General features: G+C 38.5%; 3 protein-coding genes across 5 annotated transcripts; 2 read left to right on the top strand and 1 right to left on the bottom strand.

Annotated features, from left to right (window-relative positions):
- Positions 1–2,642: 2,642 nt before the first annotated feature.
- LOC113128771 (fibroblast growth factor-binding protein 1-like) lies at positions 2,643–3,492 on the top strand. The gene is made up of 2 exons (XM_026304315.1): positions 2,643–2,675; positions 2,857–3,492. Exon 2 carries the CDS (start codon positions 2,872–2,874, stop codon positions 3,490–3,492), a length of 621 nt encoding a protein of 206 aa, XP_026160100.1. The 5' UTR covers positions 2,643–2,675; positions 2,857–2,871.
- A 4,280-nt stretch (positions 3,493–7,772) lies between these two features.
- Positions 7,773–17,239, bottom strand: anxa5b (annexin A5b). 3 transcript variants are annotated; one of them, XM_026303830.1, is made up of 13 exons: positions 17,101–17,239; positions 16,764–16,807; positions 12,919–13,003; positions 12,467–12,561; positions 11,246–11,359; positions 11,013–11,103; positions 9,900–9,979; positions 9,772–9,822; positions 8,981–9,074; positions 8,800–8,895; positions 8,634–8,692; positions 8,282–8,407; positions 7,773–8,160 (listed from the first exon to the last, which is right to left on the bottom strand). In XM_026303830.1, exons 2-13 carry the CDS (start codon positions 16,764–16,766, stop codon positions 8,098–8,100), a joined length of 957 nt encoding a protein of 318 aa, XP_026159615.1. In that variant the 5' UTR covers positions 16,767–16,807; positions 17,101–17,239; the 3' UTR covers positions 7,773–8,097. The 3 variants fall into 3 exon arrangements, with proteins under 3 accessions (XP_026159615.1, XP_026159614.1, XP_026159613.1); XM_026303829.1 differs by lacking the exons at positions 16,764–16,807; positions 17,101–17,239 and having other exon boundaries at positions 8,282–8,404; positions 12,919–13,012; XM_026303828.1 differs by lacking the exons at positions 16,764–16,807; positions 17,101–17,239 and having other exon boundaries at positions 12,919–13,012.
- Positions 17,240–21,465: 4,226 nt separating this feature from the next.
- On the top strand, positions 21,466–26,076 carry uchl1 (ubiquitin carboxyl-terminal esterase L1 (ubiquitin thiolesterase)). The gene is made up of 9 exons (XM_026302318.1): positions 21,466–21,605; positions 21,709–21,720; positions 22,094–22,222; positions 22,909–23,050; positions 23,333–23,418; positions 23,960–24,007; positions 24,258–24,327; positions 24,404–24,462; positions 25,088–26,076. Exons 1-9 carry the CDS (start codon positions 21,573–21,575, stop codon positions 25,169–25,171), a joined length of 663 nt encoding a protein of 220 aa, XP_026158103.1. The 5' UTR covers positions 21,466–21,572; the 3' UTR covers positions 25,172–26,076.
- The last annotated feature ends 185 nt before the right edge of the window (positions 26,077–26,261 follow it).

The raw sequence follows: 26,261 nt of genomic DNA on the forward strand, positions 1-26,261 counted from the left end.
ATGCCTGAGTATGGTTGGCAGCTGACTGCTTGTGTTGTCATCTGGTGTATATGTCATATTTAAATCTGGGAAACACAAAGGGAAACGAATGCTGGTTTGTGATTGTGTTTGTATATGATGTAAAATTCTCCTCCTCATGTCACATAAATGTTTCAGACAAAGAGAATAAACTCAGAGCGGTGACTTCTTCTCTACTTCTGTGTCGGTCTGTGTCTTCTTTTGAGCTGAAACCAGCAGCAGGCTCTTTCAGTCAAAGGAGTCCTTGTTTTTTTCATCCCTGGCTCTAACAACATGTCTGCTGTCTGGCTGAGGATTTGTTTACATACAGACACAGTCGGAGTGAACCCAAACTGCAGTAAAGATAATAATACAGCTCAGTCACAGAAGGCGCCTGAGTAGAGCGAAATGCTTCTTTGTATGTGCTGATGAATCGGGTCTTAAGAGCTACCACGTGCAGGAACAGAGGAGGTCTGTGTGGAGGCCAAAGCCAAAAAGTGGAAACAAATGTGGCAGCAGCCCTGGTGTTTTTAACACACACTCACATACAAACACACATCGTAGTGCATGGAGACGGAAGCTTCAAGTCACTGATCACTTTCCTCTCATCACAGTGACTGCAGCCACAGCTGATCAGCCCGTACAAACTCATTACATACATTCTTTTCATTGATAAATTTCATTTCATATTTCACCTACTGTAAACATCATATAGACTTAAATGAACAAGCAAAAAAAATTGATCTAAAGTCATATAAAAAAGATAAAGTATTAAAGCTGTTTTATTGATTTTGAGTAACTCTAGTATATCCTCATAGGAATCATTTTTGTTTCTTGTTTTGTTATTAACAAGATCACTGAGCTGCACACGTCTTCATCATAACCTCCAGCAACCACAAGAGGGTGCTGCAGAGCAGAGAGGAACAGCTCTGATGTAACAGCACACACTCACATCCAGCTTCTCTGTTCCTGTTAGTAAATCCTCTACTACTATTTCCCACAGAGCGACTCAGTGATAACCTGCTGTAACTTGTACAGATTATTGGACACGTGCCCACAGGAGTCTTAGAAACTCTTCCCTTGTTATGGTGAAGTCTTTGTTCCTCCCTGCAGACATTATGTGAATGAAACATGATGATAGGGTGGGGTGCATTTATTAACCTGTCCCCATATAATCAGTAGTGTATTATTAGAAATATGTAGGTCAATTTCATAGCACCTAGAATCACCAAAATAACATGTGTTAAGTTTAGAATCACAATATGAAGTTTGTGTTCAAGATTTAGGTTTTTATTTTGGTTTGATGGTGTAGAAAATTTCAACCATACATCTAATCTGTTTCAATCATCCTGCCACGAATAAATTCATCTGTTTAAAGCATGTTTTGTTTACAACAACAGAACTTTATTTATATAATGTAGAGACGACTTCAAAATCAGCTGTAAAAACGTAAATGGCTTTTATTATATTGTTATTTCCTACACTTTATTTCTGCTGTATTTCTGCTATATTTACAAAGGTGTTTGTGTTGTTTTGCTTGTACTTTGGGTTTCTGGCAGCTAAATACAATAAAATGAGATGTCACACTAATTTTTTATGCTGAAAAAAAAAAAAAACAAGATCTACTGTCAGGATATCGGAGGAGGAAATATGACCAGCTGAGAATTTGTAACTCAGTTTAGAACTGACAGTGACTATGGTCAGTGTCAACATCAAAAACATAAGAAACACAAAGAGGACTATTTTTCACCAGAACAGTCAGGACTTTGAGTAAAACTCAGCTAAGACAAGACAGGCCTGTTTCAGGAAGACACCTGAACACATCACAGTCATAAATACCAAATTATCAGAGTGTGTGGTTTACTGGGACACTCGAATAACAGCATCATCACCAATAACATGCTTTTCCTGCAATGTGTACTGTGCAAAGGCCTGTTTGAGACCTCAGTTTAGCTTGAAAATTATAAAAACAATTAATGAATAGTTGCAAATTGATTTATTTTTGACCAATGAATCAACTAATCAATGCAACTTTAAAAGTGTAGATGTTAAAAATTTTGTTTTTTACTAATATTTGGTTTTATTCTTTAAACGCCACCTGTTGATCTGTTCTTGTACAATCAGACTGGACGCACTTTGTCAGTCGCAATCATGTTTATTGTTCACTGTTAATGCTTTTCTTGACATTAGCTTATTGAGCTGTTACTGCAAAGGTCCCTGATTTGGAAACACAAGCCACATGTTCGTGCGCACAGCTGGAACTGATTTCAAAGAGGATCCCCCTCATGGTTGAAAGCAGCGTCGGATTGTCGAGGATCCAAACGCGCTTGTGTACATGTGGGATTATTACTGCGGTACATTTCTGTAGAATAACCACATACTCTGTGCAGATTATATCATCAGTTGTAGTTGCCATCGCTTTGATCTTCGGCTCAACTCCCCTGGGGCCAGTTTGGACACGTCAGGTCAGACCAGAACAAACACATTCCCTTCTCTTTCCTAAAGAAACTATCGCCTGGATTTTTCTCAATGGCTGTGCGCGGAGGTACGTGCGTAACTGTGTGTGTTCAGGGCGGGAATGGTGGGCGTGCTGTAGTATGAATGTATGAAAGCCATGTGCGGGATCATAGACACGCACAAGAAACAGCTTTTACGCACAAGACCAGTTGTCATTTTCGGTAAGTCTGACAGGATGTGACTTTCTAGTTGTCAGGTTGGACTAAAAACCGTTTATTTGTTTACTGTAAATAAACAATTTAACAAGGTTCTGTGGTGATATTTTCTGATAGCAGCAATTATATTTTATTTTTTATTTTATTTTAAACATTTTGCCTCTGAACCTGCTCTCTCTGTTTTCAGCTAATCAACTAAAAGATGCGGTTGCTGAGGACTTTGGCTCCCTGGTTGCTGTTGGCCTTCCTCGGTCAGCAGGTCTCTCTGTGCTCCGGGGCGCGCAATAAGAGCAGGGGAATTGGCAAACCCGTGACTCCAGCCCCTGAAAGAGCGCACAGAAGCGGGAACCGGCCAGCAGCGACCGGCCGAGGAAAGTTCTCCACCAAGGACAAGATGCAGTGCACGTGGGTAGCGAGAGACGACAGTGACGCGGTGAACCTGTCGGTCAAATGCCAGAACCCGGACGCGCAGTGTGACTACACTGCCAAGCCTCAGAGCTGCCCGAGTTACCTGTCCGACCCCAGGAGCTTCTGGAAGCAGATGGCCCGCGCGCTCAAAAAGCTGCAAGGCAAAGTGTGCAAGGACGAGCGCGCTCTGGTGAAGGCTGGCGTGTGTAAGTACGCGCCCCGGGACGCGCATTTCAAGCTCAGCAGCTCCGGAGCTTTGAATCAGTCCGGTCGCCCGGAGACTCCCCCGCCCGTAGCACCACCGACAGAATGCACTGGGCGCGCGGACCACCGGAAAACGGCGGAAGAATACTGCAGCAGCTCGTGGGCCAGTGTGTGCGCGCTGTTCTTCTCCATGTTTCAACGTGACTGCTAGATGCATTGGACATGAGCAGACTGACGCACCACCTGTCAACACACCTTTAACCATTATTATTAGTCTCAAACAATTTTAACCATCAGGTACCACGTGATCCTGCATAGTTTATATGTTTTACCAGCAAAGGTACAGTATTACGCAACCAATGAACCTTCTTGTATCTCTGGTAAACTTTATAAATCAACTACTGTCATATCAAGATTTTATTCATGCACGAATAAATACATTCTATTTGTATAATGTGGTCTGCGGTATTCAGTATGTGACGTTTAATGAGGAGACATGATTATATGAATAGTGTATGTATAAATGTGGGGATATATATATGTATATGTGTGTGTGTGTCTATATATATGCAGGTGCATCTGGATTATAAAGTGAAAATTTCTGTGTATAAATGAGTCATTCAGGTCATTGTCTGGAGTCTGACTGGGCTACTCCAAAAAGCAGATTCATAATTTATACATACATGCAGGTCATTCCAAAGTGTTCACTGAACTTGTCCTAGACCTGTAGGAAGGTTGGAAGGAGAGACTGCTTTAATCCAGCTGTGTGCATATGTGACTGATTCTTGAACAAGTGCAACCCCAGATGTGGATTTTTATGTTTTCCTGCCTGTTCTTGACTTTTCATCATCTCTGACCTACTGCTCTTTTTCCCTTAAAACAACAAATGGAGCATAATTTCCACCTTTGATGGAAGGGATTTATGTAGACATATTGTTTTATAGGCTTCTTCTTCTGAGCTCAAAGACACAGTCCAGAAGCAGGAAGTTGTTAGAGGTTAGAGGTCAAAGGGGAAGAAGGAAATGAGGATACCATCCAAAAAATCTGCTGTAAGAAGCAACCACCTTCTCCCCACCTCTGCTGGTCATCATGTGGGTTTATTTCCTTTATCTCTTGGCTTCTGCAGGATAATATACTCCAGAGATCAGTTTACACAGCATTGAAGAACTGCAGCTCTATCAATCACTTTTCTGGCCCACACTCAACCTACAGTGCACTACAAAAGGTGGGAGTGTTTGTCTCAAATTAGTCACTTAACTAGAAGTATGTTGTCATTCATTAAGCTAAATTACAAATTCTATTCAAATCAGTCGGACTTAAAGCCTGCTAAGCCTGTAGTGTATAGTGAGGCTTAAAGGATTTCCTCTCAGCATTGTGGCCAAAAATGCCTCTAAAGGCGTGAGAGTGATAACAGAAGAATTATGGACATGACAGCAAAACAGCAAAGTGAAATGCAATGAGCAGCTGTGTAAAGGCATGCACACCTGCACATTGTTAATTTAATTTTAATTCTCATGTAACTTCTTAACAATGAGCCATTTCTACCACATTGTCATACTTACTCAAATCTTATTTATAAGTGTGTTTAAAGTGCAGTGAAAAAAATGGAAACTGGAGCATAGACAACTAGACGATGATATGATCTTTGACATGTGTGAACATACACTGAATTGTAGATTTAGTAACATATTTGTTCATGGTACTACTGTGTGTGTGTGTGTGTGTGTGTGTGTGTGCGTAATTCAGTGGCGCCATCATTAGTGCTTCACTGGAATTTATTTGCAGGCAGTGCCAGCTCTGTACGGTATGAATCAGGATATCATTAACACCACACACACACAGACACACAATGTCCACACCACAGTGAGGTGTTGTCCCATAGTCGATAAAGATCTGATTAGACGAGAAAAGTCCCAGTTTCAAAATCAAAGCTGCATTTAGTTCCTAAAATGGATCAAGCTTAAGAACATCAGAACATCACTGTAATTGTTTTTACTTATAGTTTAATAAAATGTCATTGAGCCAAACATTATTGTGTCACCAGAAATGTAATAAATGAAATAAAAAAATTGGATAACCTGACAACATTGTATTGGATATTTAGTATTTGTTGTAATTATGTATTCTTTATTCATTGTTCATTTCCAAAATGATAAATTCTATTGAGTCATGGTAAAGTGTTTTAGAATAAAAATCCACATTTTAATGGAACCAAGAATCCTGTACTATATTAGTAACAAACCAAACTACTGGAAAATCAGTTGTAAATTCAGTAAAGTGGCTCATGTGTTATCTAAGAGTATATTTCTATGTTCTACAGCCCTTAGTGATGACGCAAAATGACAATGATTAGTGTCTGAAATCTCAAATTGCTGTTCATGTTGAGTGAACTTTAGTGTGCATTATGTAGGGAGCAGTGAATGAGTGACTGTCTTGTCATATCAGACCAGCGCCACATGACCTAACTCAAACTGATTTCTCCACATCTACCAACTCACCTGTTCCCCGTTCCTTCATTAGCTTCCACTGGTCCACTAACACTTCTACTCTGCCACATTGCCTATTGTGTCATTCCAGTTGTAGCTTTTCAGTCTTTACCTGTTTTTGACCTGTACGTTTTTGGATTTTGGACTTCCCTTTCTCTCCTTTTAGACCCCTGTCAGTCTGCAGTTCCTTGTCCAAGCCCCGTTCCAGCCCTTGTTCCAGGTCTATATCAAGCAGCCACATGCAGGAGGATAACACCAGCTCTTGGCAGGTAACATTAACATTACTGTTCAAACAGTCAGACATTGTACTTTTATTGAAGACCTGATTCAGTGCTTTCATTGGACATAACTGTCAATAGTGGTGGAAAGTAATTAGGTAGATTTACTCTAGTACTGTTCTTGAGTACAATTTTGACGTAGCTGTACTTTACTGAGTATTTCCATTTTCTGCTACTTCATACTTTGACTTCACTACCTTTGAATTAAAATTTCATACGTTTACTCCACTACATTCACCTTATCACTTTAGTTACAACTTAATCTTTAGCATCAAATATATAAATCTAAATACAGTGGAATCATAATCCTTAGTAGGAAAGTCACAATCTACCAAGGAGTATATAAGGTAACTCAAATTATAAGGATATATGGTACTCAACTTTAGCTCTACCTTTACCAGCTTCAACATTAAACTGATGAACACAATAATGTATAAATGTGTGTGTTTTGTGCTATAAGTTTTATACTTAGGTAAAGGATTTCAGTACTTCTTCCACCACTGATTGTTAAAGATCTTGATGGAAATGAAATTTTTGATCAAAGTCAAACTGGGGTTGAATTGTATGTCCGGCATGATGAAAGACGGTAGGGCCTGGATGTTAGGAAGGGGAGAAATATTATAACACAACTCAATGCTCCATTAGGTACTTCAGATCTGACCTGAAAAGCTGGACGAACACTTGCCCACCCACAGGCTCCCTCACTCCAAAACACACAGAGCAGCGAGGGGGTGGAGTCAGGGGTATTGTTCTTCCTGTGGCTCGAGGTGGCCTGAGTCCACACCCTACTCCTCAGATCTCATTATTGGCTGCCTGTTTCTGTGGCAACAATCAGCGGCAACCGTTTCAGTGAAAAGAATAACAGAAAGCTGTGTAGCAGGACCTGAGATCACCGCCCACCCTGCACATACACATGCACAAATCCCTTTGAAATTTTTCAAACCGGCAACTTAAAGTACATGAAGGTCAGGCTGATAATTTTTACTAAACAACATGTTATGATTTGTCAAATGATGACAAAAACCTTTCATAAATGAGAATGATGTGAAAAACTATTTATACATAATCTGCAAAACATGCAGCACTAAAAGCTTCATGTATATAATGTTGGCAGCATGTACATCTCTGGAGTTTGACCAGAGGTTGAGCCATGGCAACTGGACTTCGAGTTTTCACTATATGAGGGATCACCAAAATGATCAAAAATATTTTCTACTTAATTAAAAATACAAAGTAATCAGTAAAATGCTAATTATCAAAAGTAAAAACAAAATAAAAAAGTAACTTCTTTCAATCTTTGAATAATATGATTTATGAATGTGTTGGCAGCATTTTAATGTTACATGTTGTTGAATAGGGGCTAATTATAATTTAAAAGATTTCTATGCAAAGTAAGATACAGCTATTAAAAAGGATCAATAATTACTTTAGAATGTACTGTAGTAGAAATATAAGTAGGATAAAATGAAAATACTGAAGGAAAGTACATGTATCTTTAAATTGTACTCAAGTTCAATACATGAAGTAAATGTACTCAGTTCCTTTTTAACAGTCTATTAGACCAAATGATGACATGGATGTTTTTGTGGTGCTTTAAAATTCACACGTGCAGCTCAGTTCAGTTAAAGCTGTTTTTTGCTCCCTCTAGTGGCCACGGAGGGTCAGTGCATGTTCAATAGAAACCAGTAGAGTATACAAGCTGCAGGACAAAAACCCATGAATCAGTATTGTACTTCATCTGAAAAGTTTATTACTGCATATTACTTTTGCCATACAAAGTGCAAACAAAAACAATTACAGTCAGATACTTAGGAATTATAAATGTTAAACATTAGTTACGGTAAAGGTATTAGTTGACCAAAAGCTGCATTAATGTTGATAAAATGTTAGCTACCTTTCAAAGACAATATTTGGAATCCAAGTTTAAAAGGTTTTGCTGAATTGAACTTTGACTTTGTATTAGCTTGTTGTCTTTGTGAGCCGGTGGTCCAAAGGGCCCACTTGGAGTGGAGGCACTTTAGGTGTGGCTTCGCTTATTGACTGTTTTCACGATTACGCATCATCCCCAGCACAGAGCAGCAGTAAGGCCTTACAGTAGTCTCCGCTGGTGTCTCCCTTTAATACAGACATATACACAGATGTAAGAAAATGGAAGAAGATTGTCTCCATGTATAGCAACTAGTTTAAGTACGTGTGTGTAGTGCAGTATGCATTTTGTGTGTGTGTGTGTAAGTACCTTGATCGTAGAGTGCAGTGAGCAGGCAAAGAGCCTCCTGAACTCAGCTCTAATGTCCAACATGTCCACCTCACTGCGAGTCACCATTACTCTGATCAGGGTGTTATCATCAGTTCCTGCACCCTGCTTGAAACATCAACACATTATCACTCTATGCCCTACAAACATGTAAACTATACTGTATATGATAGCAGCAATTTTCAATGAGCACTGCTGTTTTTTCCCCCAGACCACCATGTAAATCATGTCAACAGACAGATTTAACTTAGTATGTCACTGATTAAACTGAAGTTAACCTCAATGTTGTAGATACTTGGCTAGAGATCCTCTCTGTAAGTATCTTTTGCCTTACCTTCATGGATTTGTAGAGAGTCTCAGCAAAATAGGCTGGAACACTCCTGGCGCACTTCACTTTAGAAGAAACCATGAAAAATTTGAATTGTGAGTCGTTCAGTCACCTTCCTTAAAGCAGCAGAAGACAGAAAACATCTGCAATGTGTTATTGTGTTGTTTCATACCCACTGCGAGAAGCAGGTCTCTCAGGCATCCAGATGTTTCCCTCTGGATGCTCTCCTCTATCTGGTATCCAGACAGCTTCATGTAAGCATCAAATACTAAAACACACAGATTCAGAATTATATGAAACAATTACAGTAGCTTTTAACTTCTTGCTGCAACCCTCAACTTGCAGACACAAACCTTTCCTAAGATGTTCGGTGCTCCGGTTGCCCAGGATGGTGACGAATGATTGTTCATCAGTTCCAAACTTCTGCTCTCCTGCTTTGAAGAGGGCCTACAACCACCAAAAAAAGAATAAATCATGTTAGCCCTTAGGAAGCTTATAAACTACACCCATGCAAAGCATTTCACAAATTGTACAGGCCAAAACCCAGCAAATGTATACGCCACTAACTACAGATGAACTTATTCCAGAAAATCTGAATCTGTTTTACAAACTGACAGCAGACAGTAATGTACCTGATTACACAGATGCAAAAATCATATAAAAACCAATACATCGGACACCAACCGTCTAATACAGACTGTGACCTTTTGTGACCAGACATTTTCTTTTGTTTTATTTATTACTTACAGGCCCAAGTTTGAAAGTTTAAACAGAAATAGAACATCATGACCTTCCTGAAGATATTTCTTGTATTAGAATGCATTAGTTCTAGCCCGGTGTACTGTAACAAACAACCACAAGTATAGTTTACCCCAATATCCCTTCACAATTTTCTTCTGCTTCTTTATTTCCTTATATGTTTAACATAATTGTAAGAGAAGGTTTACTCATTTCCTCCACTAGGTGTCATGTCATTACAGATTAGCTCTATAAACACCCCTGTCTCCAAAAAGTATGTGTACACAAACATGCCTTGAAGCCCAGTGAACCCATGTGGCTGTCACACCCTCAGACAAAAAGACAAAAACACCATTGAGAGAGAACAGCAGGAATATTTACTCATCAGCAACAAACACCAACTCACCTGAGCATCACTCTCAACCAGCTCCTGCTGGATGCCTGTCTGCCTGCTGGCCTGAGGAGAGATTAAACATGTCTGTAAGACTAGAGTACAACAGAGTATAGATTAGAGATAATGGTAATGAGACATACCTGGAGCAGAATAACAAGGAGTCTTTGGAAGTGGCCTGAAGTGTCACCACATACATCAGCCTCCAGGCTGCGATCATACTCTGAAGGAAGGAAACATCACAGATGTTCATGAGCTTAGAAAAAAGCTGATTTCTGTAACACTCATGTAGTTTAAAACATTTGAAGCATTTTAATTTAAAATTAAAATATAAGGCTCTGAGATTCTATATCTTTCGTACTGTCAGCAAATTTCATAAAAAGGCAAAAACCAACAATTAGGCTGCAACTGGTGATTCTTTTCATTAATTAATCTATATGTTATTTTCTCAATTTATTATTAGTGTCTCCTGTAAAATTTCCAATATATCATGAAAAATTTCTGCTAAGGTTTCATGGAGCCCAAGGTCCAACGTCTTCCTCTGTCTGACCAACAGCTCAAAGTCCAAAGATATTTGGCTTACAGTATAAAATGTGTATTAATTGGAAATGGTCATATTTGCTAAAGAAATACAGTACCCAGCATGCTTTGGGAAGTTATATTACCTTTTTAAGATGTAAACTACTGTACATGTTTGTCTTTTCTCCATTTGTAGGTTTATTGCTAAATGTGTTGTCAAGTTGATAAAGGTTTTCTCAGTTTATTTGCATTTTGTTCAGTTGCATGTGATTTAAGTTGCACTGCACCGAGCTTAGCGCCACTGTGGAGAAAAAGTGAATAACACCAGCCTCACCCTATAATTAATACTTTAAGCATGTTGAAAGCAGAAAACGTAGTTAGCAGCCCTTGGATTAAGAATTTCAAATATTTCAATTCACTTTTTTTTTTATTTTTTCATCTAAAACATAAGACTAACATGTGACTTAGCCATAGGAACAATACTACTACAAACACATTTAATGCATTTTACAAATAAGCATCATTTCTTATAACTGAGGATGTTTCTTCCTAATTCTAACTTTGTTGGTAATTAATAGTAAATGTAAAAAAGAAATACTCATGATTTAAAAGACTTTAAAAATATAGATTAAATTCAGCCATTAGTTTCACTGCTGATAAAACAAAATTTGACCCCAGAATGAACACGTGTTCATGATTGCAGTCATGTCATGCAGTGTTTAGTGTGTGTGTGTTACCCTTTTGGTAAGCAGCGATGATGTCCTTCACCTGCTGAGGTTTTCTGGAAGCGAGGACCTCCACCAGCACCTTCTCGTTTGTTCCTGCCCCCTAGAGGCCAAAGGGTCAAATGAGCAGACCAGATATTTCAGTTGCTTTGTAGAAATTTCTGTCTACATAGAGAAACTCTGTTTGCAGTATGAGACCAAAAAGGCTGGTTCTCACTCTTAACTGTCACGACTGTAGCACCTACCTTAATGGCATCATGGAGGCAAGTTACATCATAACTGATGGGTGGGGTCATCAGAGCCACGATCAAAGTCTCAAATTTGCCACTCAGCTCTCCCTTTAGGTCATGTATCAGATCCTGTCATGGTGATACAGTATGTATTTTGATTAGTTCTGGTGCAGCATAACTCCTGGGAGTGACTGTGCTGCAATGCTATAAACATAAGGATGCTGTGGTTGTCATGTATGGCTGGATTAGTTTAGTTTATATGTAATAAGTAACTCTGTCATGTATGTGGATTTTGTGGTGATAAGTTGTACTGTATTGTACTTGCTTGACCATGGCAAACTAATGTTGTCAGTGGTCACTGAGCTCAAAGTGTGCTTCAAGAGCTCACCTGACCCTCTCAGATTCTCATCCAGCCAATTTTTGTAATTTTCTAAAACAATACATCAGATAGTTTAACTCAGTAAAACTTCTTCATCAAACTTTCTTCTTTCATTCTTGACACTACTATGATTACTACTATACTATACTTGACACTGTTTCTTTTCTGTATTTACTACAGAAAAGCAAAAAAATACTCCTGTGTATGCAAAAGACTGCAATGCCCTCTGCCTAGTGACAGCCAATCAGACCGCTTGACACCCCTCTCTGCCATGGGCTAATTTGCATTACTTTTCATTTTACAAGAGTATATGTATACAGAGAGGCTAAACAAATAAGCAAATGGAGAAGCTAAAACAAAAACCACAAGCATCAGGAAAATGGAATTACAAATAGAAGCAGGAATTGGCCTTTTAAATACCCGATTAAAACCTGATTTTATTAATCCAGATTATAATTTCAATTTTTATTTTCCTTTTTACAGATGTATTTTTAAAATCTCACTTTAATTTGAAATTCATTCATTCGTTTTGAAATGGAAGTAATTAATATTTTATTTGTAGAATTCCTCTTTTTATTGCCCATTAAATTATAAATTAATAAAACTGATTCATTTATGTTCTTATTATCCTAAATATCAATTTATGAAATCTATCTCATTATTTGTCATTATCTGTTGTACCCTTCTGTAATGTTTTTTCAGCTCACCTTTTGGTGTACATATTCGTAAGAGGCATCAATATTGTGTCTTTAAATGTGTTTGGATGAAATCAGTATGAAGTACAGTGAGGTCTAGTTAGCACCTGCGATGCTGTGTGTGATAATGTGGTTTGACAGCTATTAATGAGATTGTTCAACCTTTCCAAACAGAGTTTTGTAGGCAGCCTTGATCTCCTGCCTCTGGGCATTGCTGCGAGCAGTCACCAGCTGCAAGATGGCACCCTCATCAGTCCCTGTAGCAACAAGCACCATGGTTGTGTTTGTTTACAGCTATTCTCACATGATCTGCATATAATAACAATGAGCATTCTCTGTCTAAACTCTTAAATAAAATAAAACTCTGGATAAGTATTTCATTCACATAATTACAGCCTACAGTGACGTGGCTCAAGTTTGTCTCTCTGCTCTTGTGTTAATGACTCACTGCTGTTTGGGTGGAGCTCCACACAGAGCAGGGATTACTACAGCAACTGTACACCCAAAACAGTCTCTCACTGCTCTGTTGAAGCTGTACTATCGACTGATACAACTAAAACACATCAGATGGCACTGTGCTGATTCCAGATATTCATATACGCAAAGCATCTTACCCAGCCCTTTCATGGCTTTGTGCAGGACCTCAGCATCTGCACTGGCATTGAAGTTTCCACTGGGTTTTACTGTTCCTCTGCTGGCCTGCAACATGGAAAACAGTAGGATTATCCTGGTACATTTTCCAAAGATATGTCTTTGAGTATGCCTTTAGAGTCAGTTAAGCTACCTACTAAAGAAAGGAGTTGGATTATTGGCACATGAGTGCAGAAAACCAGAATACCAGGTATTTCTGGATTCTTGTTTGCTGACTGTGAGAAGCAATGAAGTATTTCAAGGCAGATTTGAGTTCACACGGGCAACATGTCAACCATCACTACTGTAGCACCATGTACCAAACGCTGCTGGATAGGTTGAAAAGTAGCGAAACAGAGAAACCAATTTTATTACAATTTTAAAAAGCTGGGCATTTAAAAAAAAAAAAAAAACAGGTTTTATACAGACTGTAGCAGTCTAAGAAATTAGTTTGTATCAATAACATTAACAACATCAGTGTAGTGTAGTTACAGAGGACTTGGAGAGAGACACAGAGACATTGTAGAGCAGCATGAATACTATGGGCTTGGTTTAAACAAACCATATTCACTTTGGGCAGCGCCAGTGAATAAGTTGTGAAAGTGTAGAAAGAAAAATCTCAATGCTAGAAACTACTTTTAATGTGCTTCTGTCTCCCCAAGATCTTACTAAACAGATAACTAAGGACCACACATGTTCTTTGTGTTTGTGAATACTATCACCTCAGCACACTGAAGCGTTTAAACAAGGCTGTCTCAAGGGTGACACTCCTGGAGACCAAGTGATCTCGTGTCTAGCAGTCGCCAATGACAGTAAACAGAAAACCCTCTAGATGCAAACGGAGTCAAAATGGAATCTTACTTTTGGCAGCAAGCAACTTTGAACAGGTGTAACGAGATGTTGTGTTGTGTTTACAACACACAATTTCACCATTTTACATTATTTGAGTGAGGGCTCTCGACTTAAATGTCACTGCAGAATATTTTTAATTTTTAGATTCCGGCTTGCATACTTGCTGTATAAAACAACATCTTATATTTCTATATTAAGACTTTCCCTCATGTCCTCACTTATAAAACTGCTAAATAAATTTGTGCTATTTGTCATTTCATATTCTCATCGAAGATCTTTCCTCTTTAAGATGTAATTAGTAAATATAATGACTTACAGACTTTCAGCTCCATGATTAATAGTGAAGATGTTAATAATTTAACACAGCTGAAAAAACATTAACTTTGAGATCGATTGAAGTGAAAGTGCTTCTTGCTGTTAAGAATGATGCACTTATTCCAGACACACCCTAAAACTGTGACACATTGAACATAAAACAGCCAAATGGTTTCTGCTGATTTCATGGGGAGGGATGTTTAGACCACAGAAATGTCTCTGAAATTCTGACCCTGAAAATCTGTGTGGAAAAAAAACCCCCCCAAAAAAAACTGTGGGACATCCAAAAGAACAAGTCACCGTTCACAACCAGGAATCTGTGTTTTTCTGCAGGAAGAAATACCAAAATGTCCACGAGCTTTCATAAACACACTCAGCATCACATGCTAAACAAAGTCGAATCAGCATGCAGATGCCTCATCAGACAAACAACTGAACAAGGAGATATTTAAACAACATACCACAATGCACATAAATCCCATTGGAACGTCAGACTCAATTTTAACTCCTATAGCAAGTGATAAGCTGAGTCCTGTGAAGCGAGTTTAGACATGAACATGAGATGGGTTTCTGATCCAGGTATGTTGACCCTCCATAAGTAAACACAGGCTGTGCCACCTGGCATCTGCTCTTACACACAGAGAGCGACACCACACAGGTCTTATCAACCCCCTCCTGCACCTGTAGACAGTGGTTATCATGGAGACTGTAGTCATGCTTTTATGAAAGGAAGTTCCCTATCATATTGTCAAACAGACAATTTTACTGTTAACTGCAATGATAATTGCTGAATTCAGGCATAAATATTCAGAGATTAAAGTATCTAAACATTTTCTAAATTCACTAAAAGTTGGGCTATAACAAGATCATGTCCTTTGTATTTTTTATTTTGGAACTCAAAGTTTGCAGTTTACATTTTAAAAAGTAATTACATGGTTAGACTGATTTTAAACTTTGTCCTTAAAGTTTCCATTTTATGCCAGGTTTAGACTGGATCTTTAAAATGTTTGAATACAACCAAGAGAAAACTGTCCAGTGTATTGTGTCATGTGATGCTGTAGATCTATCGCACTTAAGAAGACACATTTATAAAGGTTTTATATCTCTTTAAAATCTGGAAAGATGCTTGAACGTTTGACCACAGTATTGCAACAGTCCTAGCTGGAGCCAAGCCCATTTTTCCAACTGACTTAAATCTTTAGAAACTGATCACAAATATACTGGAGCACATTTTGAAAATGGTTTAGTAATTTCCTAAAAAAGCTGAGATGTAGTTTTTTGTAAACAATAATCATATGGTAGTAAATATTGCTTTTGTTGAGGATTAGCCTACTTTCAGCTGCAAATCAACACAAATATGTGCCACAAGAGTGTCACTATATGTGATTAACTAAAAACACACTACAGTGCCCTAAAGAATGTCACCCAGTGCAAAAGTGTGGTTCATTGATTGTATTTTAATGACTCGTGGACAACAGTGGAGGTCTATGCTACACAGGAATACTTTACATTAAGCTTCTGCAACACAAACAATACTGTTAAATTTGATCACTTCATTTTTGGCTTTTCTCTTCACTGGACAAGCATCACCAGGTTTATTGTTTAAATCAAGTTAGATCTTGAACAAAATGAGGTTTATTGAAAGCAGACTTGAGATCAGTTTATACCAAAGAGAGGTTCAGATTATGGCCCCGGCTGTTTACAGAGTTCAGCAGCTTAACATCTTTGTAGCTGATTATTATTATGAGGATAATGTACCAACTCCATCCTGACATAGAGAAAGAGAATTGATTTCCCTTTAAGAGTGGGAGGGTGGGGTTAAACTCCAGACTAGACGTGGAAGTGGATTTATTAAACAGAGAGACGTGGAAAGACACAGAGACCCACCCGAATGGAATACGGCCCACATCTACATGACTCATACACTAAACTTCCCAACTTCCCCAAAAGCCCCACAAGCATGCGCACTTTACTCGCATGCGCACACACACATATTTCTCTATATACTTATGAGGACAATCACTGACATAGTCCGTTTGCCTTAACCCTAAACTTAGCCTTCACAAAAAAATGCCTAACACCAGCCATTCTTACATTAACGATTAAAACATGCATTAACCTTTAAACTGTCTTCAAAGTACTTAGGAATGGCCAAAATGTCCACACAATGCAGTAATGTCCTCACAATGCAGTAATGTCCTCACAATGCAGTAATGTCCACACAATGCAGTAATGTCCACACAATGCAGTAATGTCCTCACAATGCAGTAATGCACAGTGTGATTGTTTAAATCTGAGACTGGTCCTCAGAAACCTATCAGTCAAAGCCCATACAACTCTATAAGCTGTAAGGTTTTGTTTGTAAAAGTCTATTTGACAAATACTCTGTTAAAATAATGTGTTTACAGTGTAATGTGGTTACAGTGTAATGTGGTTACAGTGCAGGTTTATTCAGCTGCCTGTAGATGGTTGTCAAGTCCGTTGTGTGTTTTATCTTAAACAGATTATGTAATAATGGGCGTCGTTTCCTAGTTTTGAGGGTAAACCCACACATTAGCATAAATAACGGGTTTTTGCAAAGGCCATGCGAATAATTATCATTTTAGCCATGTGTTTAACATTCATTGTCAGCTAAAAAAAAAGTGACATGAAAGTTACTCACCATTTTGTCAGTCTTCGGGTTTAATTCAACGTGAAGAAGAAAGTCTGTTAAAGGAGGAAAAGGCGTTATTCAGCAACGCAACAAGTAGTTAAACTTTCTCTAAAGACCCAGAGGCATTTACTCTACACCTCGATGGTTATTTGTCTCTTCTCAGTTTAAAACAAGCTTCCTGCTCTATCTGCTCTCCAGCCTGACACTGAGCTGGTGCCAACCTGGCGTGTTTCTGTTTTGTCCACAGGTAGACCCCAGCTGTCCCCGTCTACCTGTCTAATCCTCCTGAACTGTCCCTCTCGGGTTAAAGCGACAATGAGAAACGGTTCCGGTCAGCGGAACTTACCGCAAAGCTGCAGCTGTCAGACGAGGCTCGGTGAGCGGAGAGAAAGGCAGAGTGAAGGCTCAGGGAAAAGACCCATCCGGAAAAACCTCTTTTCTGTGCGCGTGAGCGTGAGGGTGCGTGTGTGTGGGCCACACCCAGGTGCGCACGGACTCTGACGCAGCCCTGCTCCGGAAGCATTCTGGGAAATGTTGTTTTTGATGTTTTGAGGCCCAGAATGTGACCTGGAGGATGGATATAAAACTTTTTTTTTACTAAAGACATTTAGCATGCAATGGCAGAAAAAGCACCAGGGATTAATTAAAGTAAAAATAACTGCATTATAGGTGAGCTGGGAGGGGACTATCTGTCAAGGCTCTGCCCTGCCTCTAGACCAATGTGAACTGGGTCTGGATCCAGCCCCTTAGTGACCCTGAATAGCAGGACAAGAGGTAGATAATGGATGAATGGGTGATTCTTAGGGCTGGTTTCTCAAAGTCCTGAAGCCCAAACCTACAAAAACACAGGGCCACCAATGCTGTCAGCTGGATTATGACTAAGATACCTAGCCACATAGCCTACATTAACTCATTTTCAGGTTCATTTTCTTAGAAATATTAAACTTTATTCTTATTCTACCATACATCACTCTTTAATACAGGATGAGAAAGTGTTTCTCTAAGGCCAAATCACAAAACTAGTGTAAAGTAAACATTACTTCTCAACAAACAAACACAACTTTAAACATTACACAGTGTCATTATAAACAGATGTGTTTAAAACCTCTATAAAAATGATGGTGTCCAGTAGTATACGTATGTACTGTATGCAGTTCTTCCATAACCAGTCACAGTGAGGTGTGTTGGCTACTAGGGAGCCTAATTGTCTGGAGGAAGCTGGTTAACAGTCTTGCTGTTCTAGGTCTAATGCTGTAGATTCTCCTGCCTCCCATTGGGCAGCATCTTGTGAAGATATCAACAGTGGTAAAGCACCTCAATGGACAATAAGGACATTCTGATGATCTTCTCAGTCCTGTAAACTACCCTCTACAGGGCTTTAATGTCACTGCTGTTGCAGCTTGAGTAGTACATCATGATGCAATACACAATAACATTTTCAATTATGCCTCTACAAAAATTGTATCATTTGCACTGATGAGTAACACCACAGTTGTATCATCTGCATATTAAATCAACTGGTTTCCTCATGTCAGATGTTTTCAATGTAAACAGTACTGAGCACACAGCTTTGGGGAGTTTTAGTGCTCATATGTTCCTGATATTTTTTGTCAGCAGGAACTCTCTATATACTTCTGCCTCGGTGTTAAGGCTGAGCAGAGAAAGCTTTGCCTCTTTTCAAGGGATTTTTCAATTATATAGCAGGTTTATAACTATCACAGTAAAAGCTCTTGCATGCCTACAAGGAAGAACTTTAATAGTATGCACCATCAATTCTGGTTTAAGCACATTTCCTGGAAATATTTAATTTAACAGTAGTGAAAGCATGGCACCAGCGGTGGAGCAAATGTGGAGCACAAAGTGGAACAAAACAGCAGTAATAAGAAAATGCAGAAACACATAAACTAATCCTGTACTGTACATGAATCATGCTGAGTGGTCGCTAGTGCACCTACCCAATGTACCTGAAATCATATGATCAAAACAGAAATGATAATCATGGCTTCAGCTCTCCACTGCTTTTGCTTTAATACATAGCACAAGCACAGATAAACAAAGCAATCCTCAAACTGTTTTCTCAAAGCCCAATAAGCTGGATGAGAATTAACAAGTATGACATCAGCATGTTTTCATTTATTGTGTAAGCCACCTATGAAGACCAGGACCCTGGTTTTGACATCAAACTGTTATCACAAGGGAAAAGTTTAAACCTACTCAATAAAAAATGTCACCATGTATGGGATTGATTTTTATTGTTTTACCATGAATGTCAGTCATTGTGTTTCCTTTGGCATGCAAGGAATCTTCATGCCATGTCAATAAATTACAGAGTAAACTGACCCGAGAGCAAGAGATAAATTTGAACAAAGAGGCTAAACACATAGCGAGAGGGCGAGGGGAACATAAATGATTATCTTTATATGTCACGTGACTGGCAACCTGGGCTATCCTGCCAGTTTTGTGATTGCACCTACAGCCTCTTGGTCATAGCCACAACTTCTTTACCATTGCTAAGGCATTGTCACTTTATCTATCTATAGTGTTGTGACTTTTAAAATAAGAACCTGACTTAATGCCATTCTGTATCACTGTCCTTGTGGGAAATGAGGGAGAACTTTTATCTCAGAGAACTGAGACTGTGAACATTCAGTCCTTAAAATTCGTTGGAAACAGGGAAATTGAGCAAGCACAAGGATCTGAGTGACTGACAAAAGCAAATTGTGATGGCTAAATGACTGGGTTAGAGCAATGGTTAATACCTTTATCTAAGGAAGGACAAATAGTGAACAGATCATGGTCATGGGTGCCCAAGGCCACTGATGATGAGGTCGACATATTGTGGATTAAACCTTTAAATTTCATTAATCATTTTCAAAAGAGTCAATTTTGTGTGAATCTTTGTTGAAATAATTGAAAATGAAAATATACTGGCAATAGTAGTGATATCACAAGAGCGGGGTGGCTGTTAATTTCTTCTAAGAAATGATCTCTAATTTGTCTTTGCAACCACTTCATGAACTATGGAAGCAATCAGATTCACAGAAGATGCACAATGAGCTGCAGAGGGACACGAGTACCAACCAGCTGCTGCATTGACTCCTATGTACTCAGTATCACAGTAGGTAGACTGACACTGACCTCATCCTGCAGCTTGATATGATTGATACATTGTGAACTCATCTAGCTTTGCTCCTGATTAGAACATAATTCCAATGTCCACCCAGCATGAATAAAACATGCAAATTGTAGCTACATCTTCAAATTCTACAATATGGCATCATAGAATATAGTTACATGATCACATTAAAGTTTTCCTGCAAAATTGTCATTTTTGCCAAATAAATTATGCGAATACAAGTCTAATTATAAATCTAAGTCTAATTAATACAAGTCTAATTTATGAAGTGGTAAATTAGAATGACACACCTAATTTTTATACCCTCAATAATAATAAAATTTTAAAAAATTAGAACCTTGTGAAGAACCTTGTGGATATGTGCCCTATTTCTTATGGAGCCACAAATAAAAATAAAGAAATAGGACATGAAATAACAGGAACCTTAAACAAAACGCAAACAATAAATATGAAATTAGTGTCACAATCGTTGCAATCATATTGATGAAAGCAGAAAACAGAAAGGAAGAATGGGTGCCACATATTCACAACCTAAATTAAAAAAGACAAGACTGATGTACACACACAGCATCTATTTATACACTCACTTTTCATTTATACAGGCATGTGCCAACATGAACAATCAGGCGCTTATTCCTGCAGAAACACCAATATGAACAAACAGATGTACAAAACTGGAGAAACAGGTCACATAAAATAATATCCTCCTGGCAAAAACCAACAGTGGTGCTAATTAACCTGCAGACGGTGACGAGTCCCTTATATTGTATATACTAAAAATCTAAGGATCACCAGTTGAATATTTATGCATTTTACATCTGCAGCTAATGTTCTATACTCTATACATACTGTTCATTACTGGTACAATGGCGGCACCTTAGACCAAGGTCATATATGGGGACTGCAGTTTGTTGCGCTTCTGACTTTATTAGTTACAGTTGGCACAAGCAGCTACATAATGGGATAAAGAACTTTGCTAAATTTATTCATTCAACAGTTTTTCATTAGCTGGTACACAAGCTGTCAGAAAAAGATGTTACAGAGAGTGCTTTACATTTCTAGCAACAGCAACAACACCTCTGTGTGTGTGGGGGATCAAAACAACTGTGGACTAACTGGCCACAAACAAAACTTGCATTTAAAGAAGCGAGACTGAATTTTTAAAATTCTAGAAAAGAAATTTACTTTTAGACCTCAATGACTAATATGCGTCCTATTGCATGTATGTCGTTGCAGAGAGCAAAGACATGTATGCATTTTTAATATTTCACGTCTAGTTTAAAGTCGAAAGGTCTGGAATAAAATCGAATACGTTTGTTGATCAACACGTCACACCTTTTCTTTCTAGAAAGAACGTTCAATGACTGACCTCGCGTTGTGGCAATTTGACTTAAATGTTTTTTTAAAGACAACATATTTCTTTCTATATCGTCCCTTTATAGTGGAACGCTAATCGAGTAAAATCTAGGATTGAGGTCTTTCTAATATTTCTCAACAAACAACTTAAATCTATACACCAGCGTTCATTTGGTTTGATTTGATATTTGAGTCCCCCCCTTCCTCCGCCGGTAAATGGTATGACCGGCAGCATAAAGTGTGGCTGGGCGCCGTGACTTTCACTAACAGCTGCATGAGCCATTGACTACGAGACAACGCTGAAGTTGCATCAAAACAAAACGAACATGGAGTGGCAGCCGATGGAGATCAACCCTGAGGTTGGATAGACATCTGTGTTTTTTCCTCCCCCCCTAGTTTTTAATACGGTGACGTTTTCACAGGCCGCAAGCTCACCTGTTACCTTTGTTTATGTCGTTTCAGATGCTGAACAAGGTGGGTAGCAAACGTTAGACATGTTAGTAACCGTTTGATTCAACCGTCGGGTAAGTTTGAGCTAACTAGCTAATTATGACGACTGTTAAACCTTAAGAGACTGTTGATATGGCACCAGATCTCTACGTAGAAACTATGATATCAATAAAAAAGGTGGAAGATGATATTAAAAGGAGTCATGAGAACAAACTAGAAGTGTTTATCTCGTTTTAATGAGTTGCACCATCCATCCCAGCGCTGTCCCCAGTGTCTGGGCTGAAGGGTGTGGTCTGACGGGACCAGCACAACGCAGCATCTTGTGAAAGACTCAGCAGGGGTCATGCAAAGATGTCGTCTCTGCGTCTTTTTAATATTTTATCGTCGTTTGTTGCAGATGATGAGCAAGCTTGGCGTGTGTGAAAGCTGCCGCTTCTTTGACGTGCTAGGGCTGGATGGAAAGCAACTCTGTGACGTACCAAAACCATGCTGTGCCCTGATGCTGCTCTTCCCACTGACAGAACAGGTAATAATGGGGTGGCGACTACTTCCTGGAAGGGTAGGTAGACACACGGGTGGGGTCAGCCAGTGCCACAGGCTGCCTGGGGTGGGGTGACACTAAGGCGCAGGGAGGGCATGGAGAAGCCGCAAAGACTGGAAAGGTAGCAAGGAAATGATTCAGCAGATGTATACCCCCCCCCCCAAGTGTGAAGCCTATCCTATCAAACCCAGTTCAAGATCACATCAGATGCCCTGTCGTTTTTTGTTTTTTTTTTTTTTCAGGTCAGCAGTTCACAACCAAAACACTCAGTTTATACTTAGCGCTCCATTGCATCCAATTGATCAGGCAATCAATATAAAATATAAGTATGGAAGTATGTTTTAGAATTTATAAGTACTTTATAAAACGAAAGATGCTTCTTTATTTTTTATATATATCAAACAGAAAAAATAGTTGATTTATGAAAAAAAATCTATTGTTACACTGATTTGCAAGGATATAAAACAGAAGCTGGTAGTCCTTACAATGGAGAGGTGGTAGGGAGATACCTTTTGATTTTGATTTATAAATGATTTGGATAAGTAATTTACATTTGTTGTTCTGTTTTCAGTTGTTCATAATTCAAGTGTGCATTTTAAGTGTAAGATTTTGCTGTACATTGTGTTCTCATGAGCAGATGACAATACTGTGTGTGTCTGTGTGCATGGCAGCATGAGTCTTTCAGACAGCAGCAGGCAGACAAGATTGCAGGAGACTCTGAGGTTTATTTCTTGAAGCAGACAGCGGTCAATTCCTGTGGCACCATCGCCTTGCTGCATGCAGTGGCCAATAACAAAAGCAAATTGACTTTTGGTGAGTGCAATTGCAATGCACCCTGGTGCAATAGTGAGTACAATAACAAATATTAATCTGAATTACTAAAGCTGAAAATCAAATAAATGATTATCATTATTATTTGACTTTGTTCTTTAAGACTGCAAGAACAGACACAAATGGGTTGCAAACTGGAGGTGATAAAATAGTTGACATGATTGATGCTACCCTTATTTCTTCTATTTAAGTACTTAATGAAAACTGGTAATACAGATATTTGAGATATTTTTCCAACCAAGCTAATGTTGTTGGTGTTTTCAGGTAGTGACTCTGCCTTGAAGAAATTTCTAGATGACACTGCAAACATGTCTGCTGATGATCGTGCCAAGCAACTGGAGAAGAACCAGGTAAGTTGTAAAAGCTGCTTTACAATTGAAAAGAATGTTTCAACTATTATGAACATTATACTGCAAATCTGATTGGCAGAAGGTCAAGTATAATTTATGGTATTAATGATGACCCTTTGTTTCTAAGCTTCATAATGAAAACCTGGCTTTTGTCTCACACTTTTATGTATGCTGTTACTTTGATATTGTTAGAAACAATGTAAGACGAAAAGAAAATTGATAAAACTTCCAGAATTTAGCATGCCACATTTACATAAACTGTGCTTAAATATTTCAGAAAAATACAAATTTCTTAATTGAGTTATCAATAAAAATTTAATTGCTGAGTTTTGTGTAACCTTAGTTCTTTGTTAAAGCCACTGGGGGGCATCAGACACTGCTTAATAGTTTAGTTGAAAGAGCCATTTGATTGCTACACTGGTGATTTACAGCTTTGCTAAAAGAAACATCTTTTTTTCTTTTTTTAAAAGTAGACCAATATGTGTTAGGTGTATTAGACTAAAATGGTCTTTTTTTTTTTTTTTCCTCCTTTTTTCTCCAGGCAATTTGTGAAGCTCATAATGAGGTTGCAGCAGAGGGCCAGTGTCGGGTAAGATCTTTAACCCCAATATCAATTACTAAAGGCTAACTTCTTATGCTCCCCTGTATAACATGGGTCTACTCAGTGTATGTTTGATACATATTCATATACAATAATTCTCTCTGCTTGTCAGGGACTCCAGACTGCATTATTTATATAGAAATGTAACCAATAAACCTGAGAACTACACTGAATTGTTGACTGCCAATAGTCAGTGTTTAGCCTGAATGTCAGTTACTGGTATCTCAACTTTTAACAGCCGGAAGCCGACAAAGTCAACTTTCACATCATTGCTTTTGTCAATGTAGATGGACATCTTTATGAATTTGGTAAGTATCTTTAGGTATTATGCACTTACCTTTTGTGTTTTTGTGTGGATTTCTAATGTTTTCATTTGTTTTTAAGATGGGAAAATGAATGGTCCAGTGAACCATGGAGCCACTAAAGATGATTCCTTTGTAACGGTATGTAAAATATGTTCATTCTTCACTTTTTAAATTTTTTTCTTCTGATTTGCTGAACCATGTTCCTTTTATGCACTTGGTCTGTGATGAGTCATGGTATCAAGCTCAAATAGGGAGTGGCTCTTCCTGAGGATCTTGATTCAATCAATAATCTTGGCTAAAGCAAACCATCTCCAGTATGGTTAAATGCTACTTAAATATCAGAGGTTTCAAAAATTGTAACACAAGGAGCAGTGGTATTTAAGTAATGTTTTGCTGCTATTTGATTCATCTTGAACTGCATCTCCATAAGAGTAATTCCACTGTTTAGTCACAATTTGCTTATGTGTTGCCCAAGTCAGAGAGCCATGTCAGGGCTTGTTTTATTTTTAAGTTTGTCAAAGAACCACAAGAGGACGCTATATGCATACAAGATATTTCCCACCTCTACTGAATTGTATGGAATTTTAGTGGTGAAACTGCTTAAATTTTAACAAGTCTTCTGTCTTTAGGACACTGTCTTCTGACTAGTACCCTTCAGATATTAGAAGTCTGGTATTTTAATTTGAAAAATGCAAAGTTTATTTTTAGTTTAAAGTGGATATATAGACTGAGTCTCTGTTTTTTACTTCTTAATCATGTCCAGGATGCAGCCAAAGTGTGCCGTGGATTCATGGAAAGAGATCAGGAAGAAGTCCGTTTCTCTGCAGTGGCCCTTTGTTGCATTTAAGATGTTCAATAGGACACAGACCCAAAATGTCCTGGAGCATTCACATGGCAAACACAATCAACAGCCACCTAGAATGGCATGCACACATACATCTGCAGACACTATGCACCATAAAGCACATATTGTTTCCACAAATTGTACATTGAGCTCATGAACAAAGCATTCTTTACCACTAGTACATCACACACAAACAGTCAAAACCTTTTGTTCTGACACTGACTCAAGCTAGTCCAAGCCTTTTGTGTGACATAATTTAGCAGTGAAATTGTAAAACATGGGGTCACATGTTATCACTGCTTGTGTGCATTTGTCTTTTGCAAATTTTATTTATATGTAATCTTTAGTGCTTCTGTGTGAAATACCTTTTGTGCCAATAAGAGTAAGGATAAGGCAGAAACTGGTTTAGGGAAAACTTGCCTGTGTCCAAATGCCTTCTGTTTCTCTGTGGATCTGACATTTTTCAGAACATCCCAAATGTATCCGTAGGAATAATTTAACCATTGTTCAGAGCATCCACACAACCTTTTGAATTGTGTTCTAGTGTGTCATTCTGACACTTCTCTGAAAAATCTGGGGCTTTCTTTGAGGATTACAGTGGTGGATTAGTCATTTTGCAGAACCTTTACTACAGTTGAATTGTTTGCACTTGATTTGAAATGGACTTTTCAGTTGGCAATCCACAAATGCTCATTCAAATGCACTATCGCGCTGCAGGTTTAGCATAGAAAATACCCAATCAGGGAAGGGACCACTCAAATAAAGTGCTACTGTATGTTTGGTTGTTGTCGTGTAAGGTGGTTAGTTCTGTCTAAGCTGTGTTAAAATTGTTTACATTTTGCTTATTGTTGCTGTAGTTCTGCTGGTGGTGCAGCTATGGGAATTCAATAAAGCAACCGTTAAACGTCTCCTGTTTAATTTGGGTTTGAAAAATGGGGATCCTGCTGATATACATACAATATACATTTGCTTGCCTGTGAACTTTTCTAGTGCTGCAATTAGTAACATAACTGAAGACTCAAGTTGGAGTCACTTTTAAGCAGAGTTTTCATTCTCTGGATCCAGTTTCTTGTATTTGAAGATTAGCTGTTCC

The sequence above is a fragment of the Mastacembelus armatus genome, chromosome 1 (genome assembly GCF_900324485.2).
Source record: "Mastacembelus armatus chromosome 1, fMasArm1.2, whole genome shotgun sequence".
NCBI classification, from domain to species: domain Eukaryota; kingdom Metazoa; phylum Chordata; class Actinopteri; order Synbranchiformes; family Mastacembelidae; genus Mastacembelus; species Mastacembelus armatus.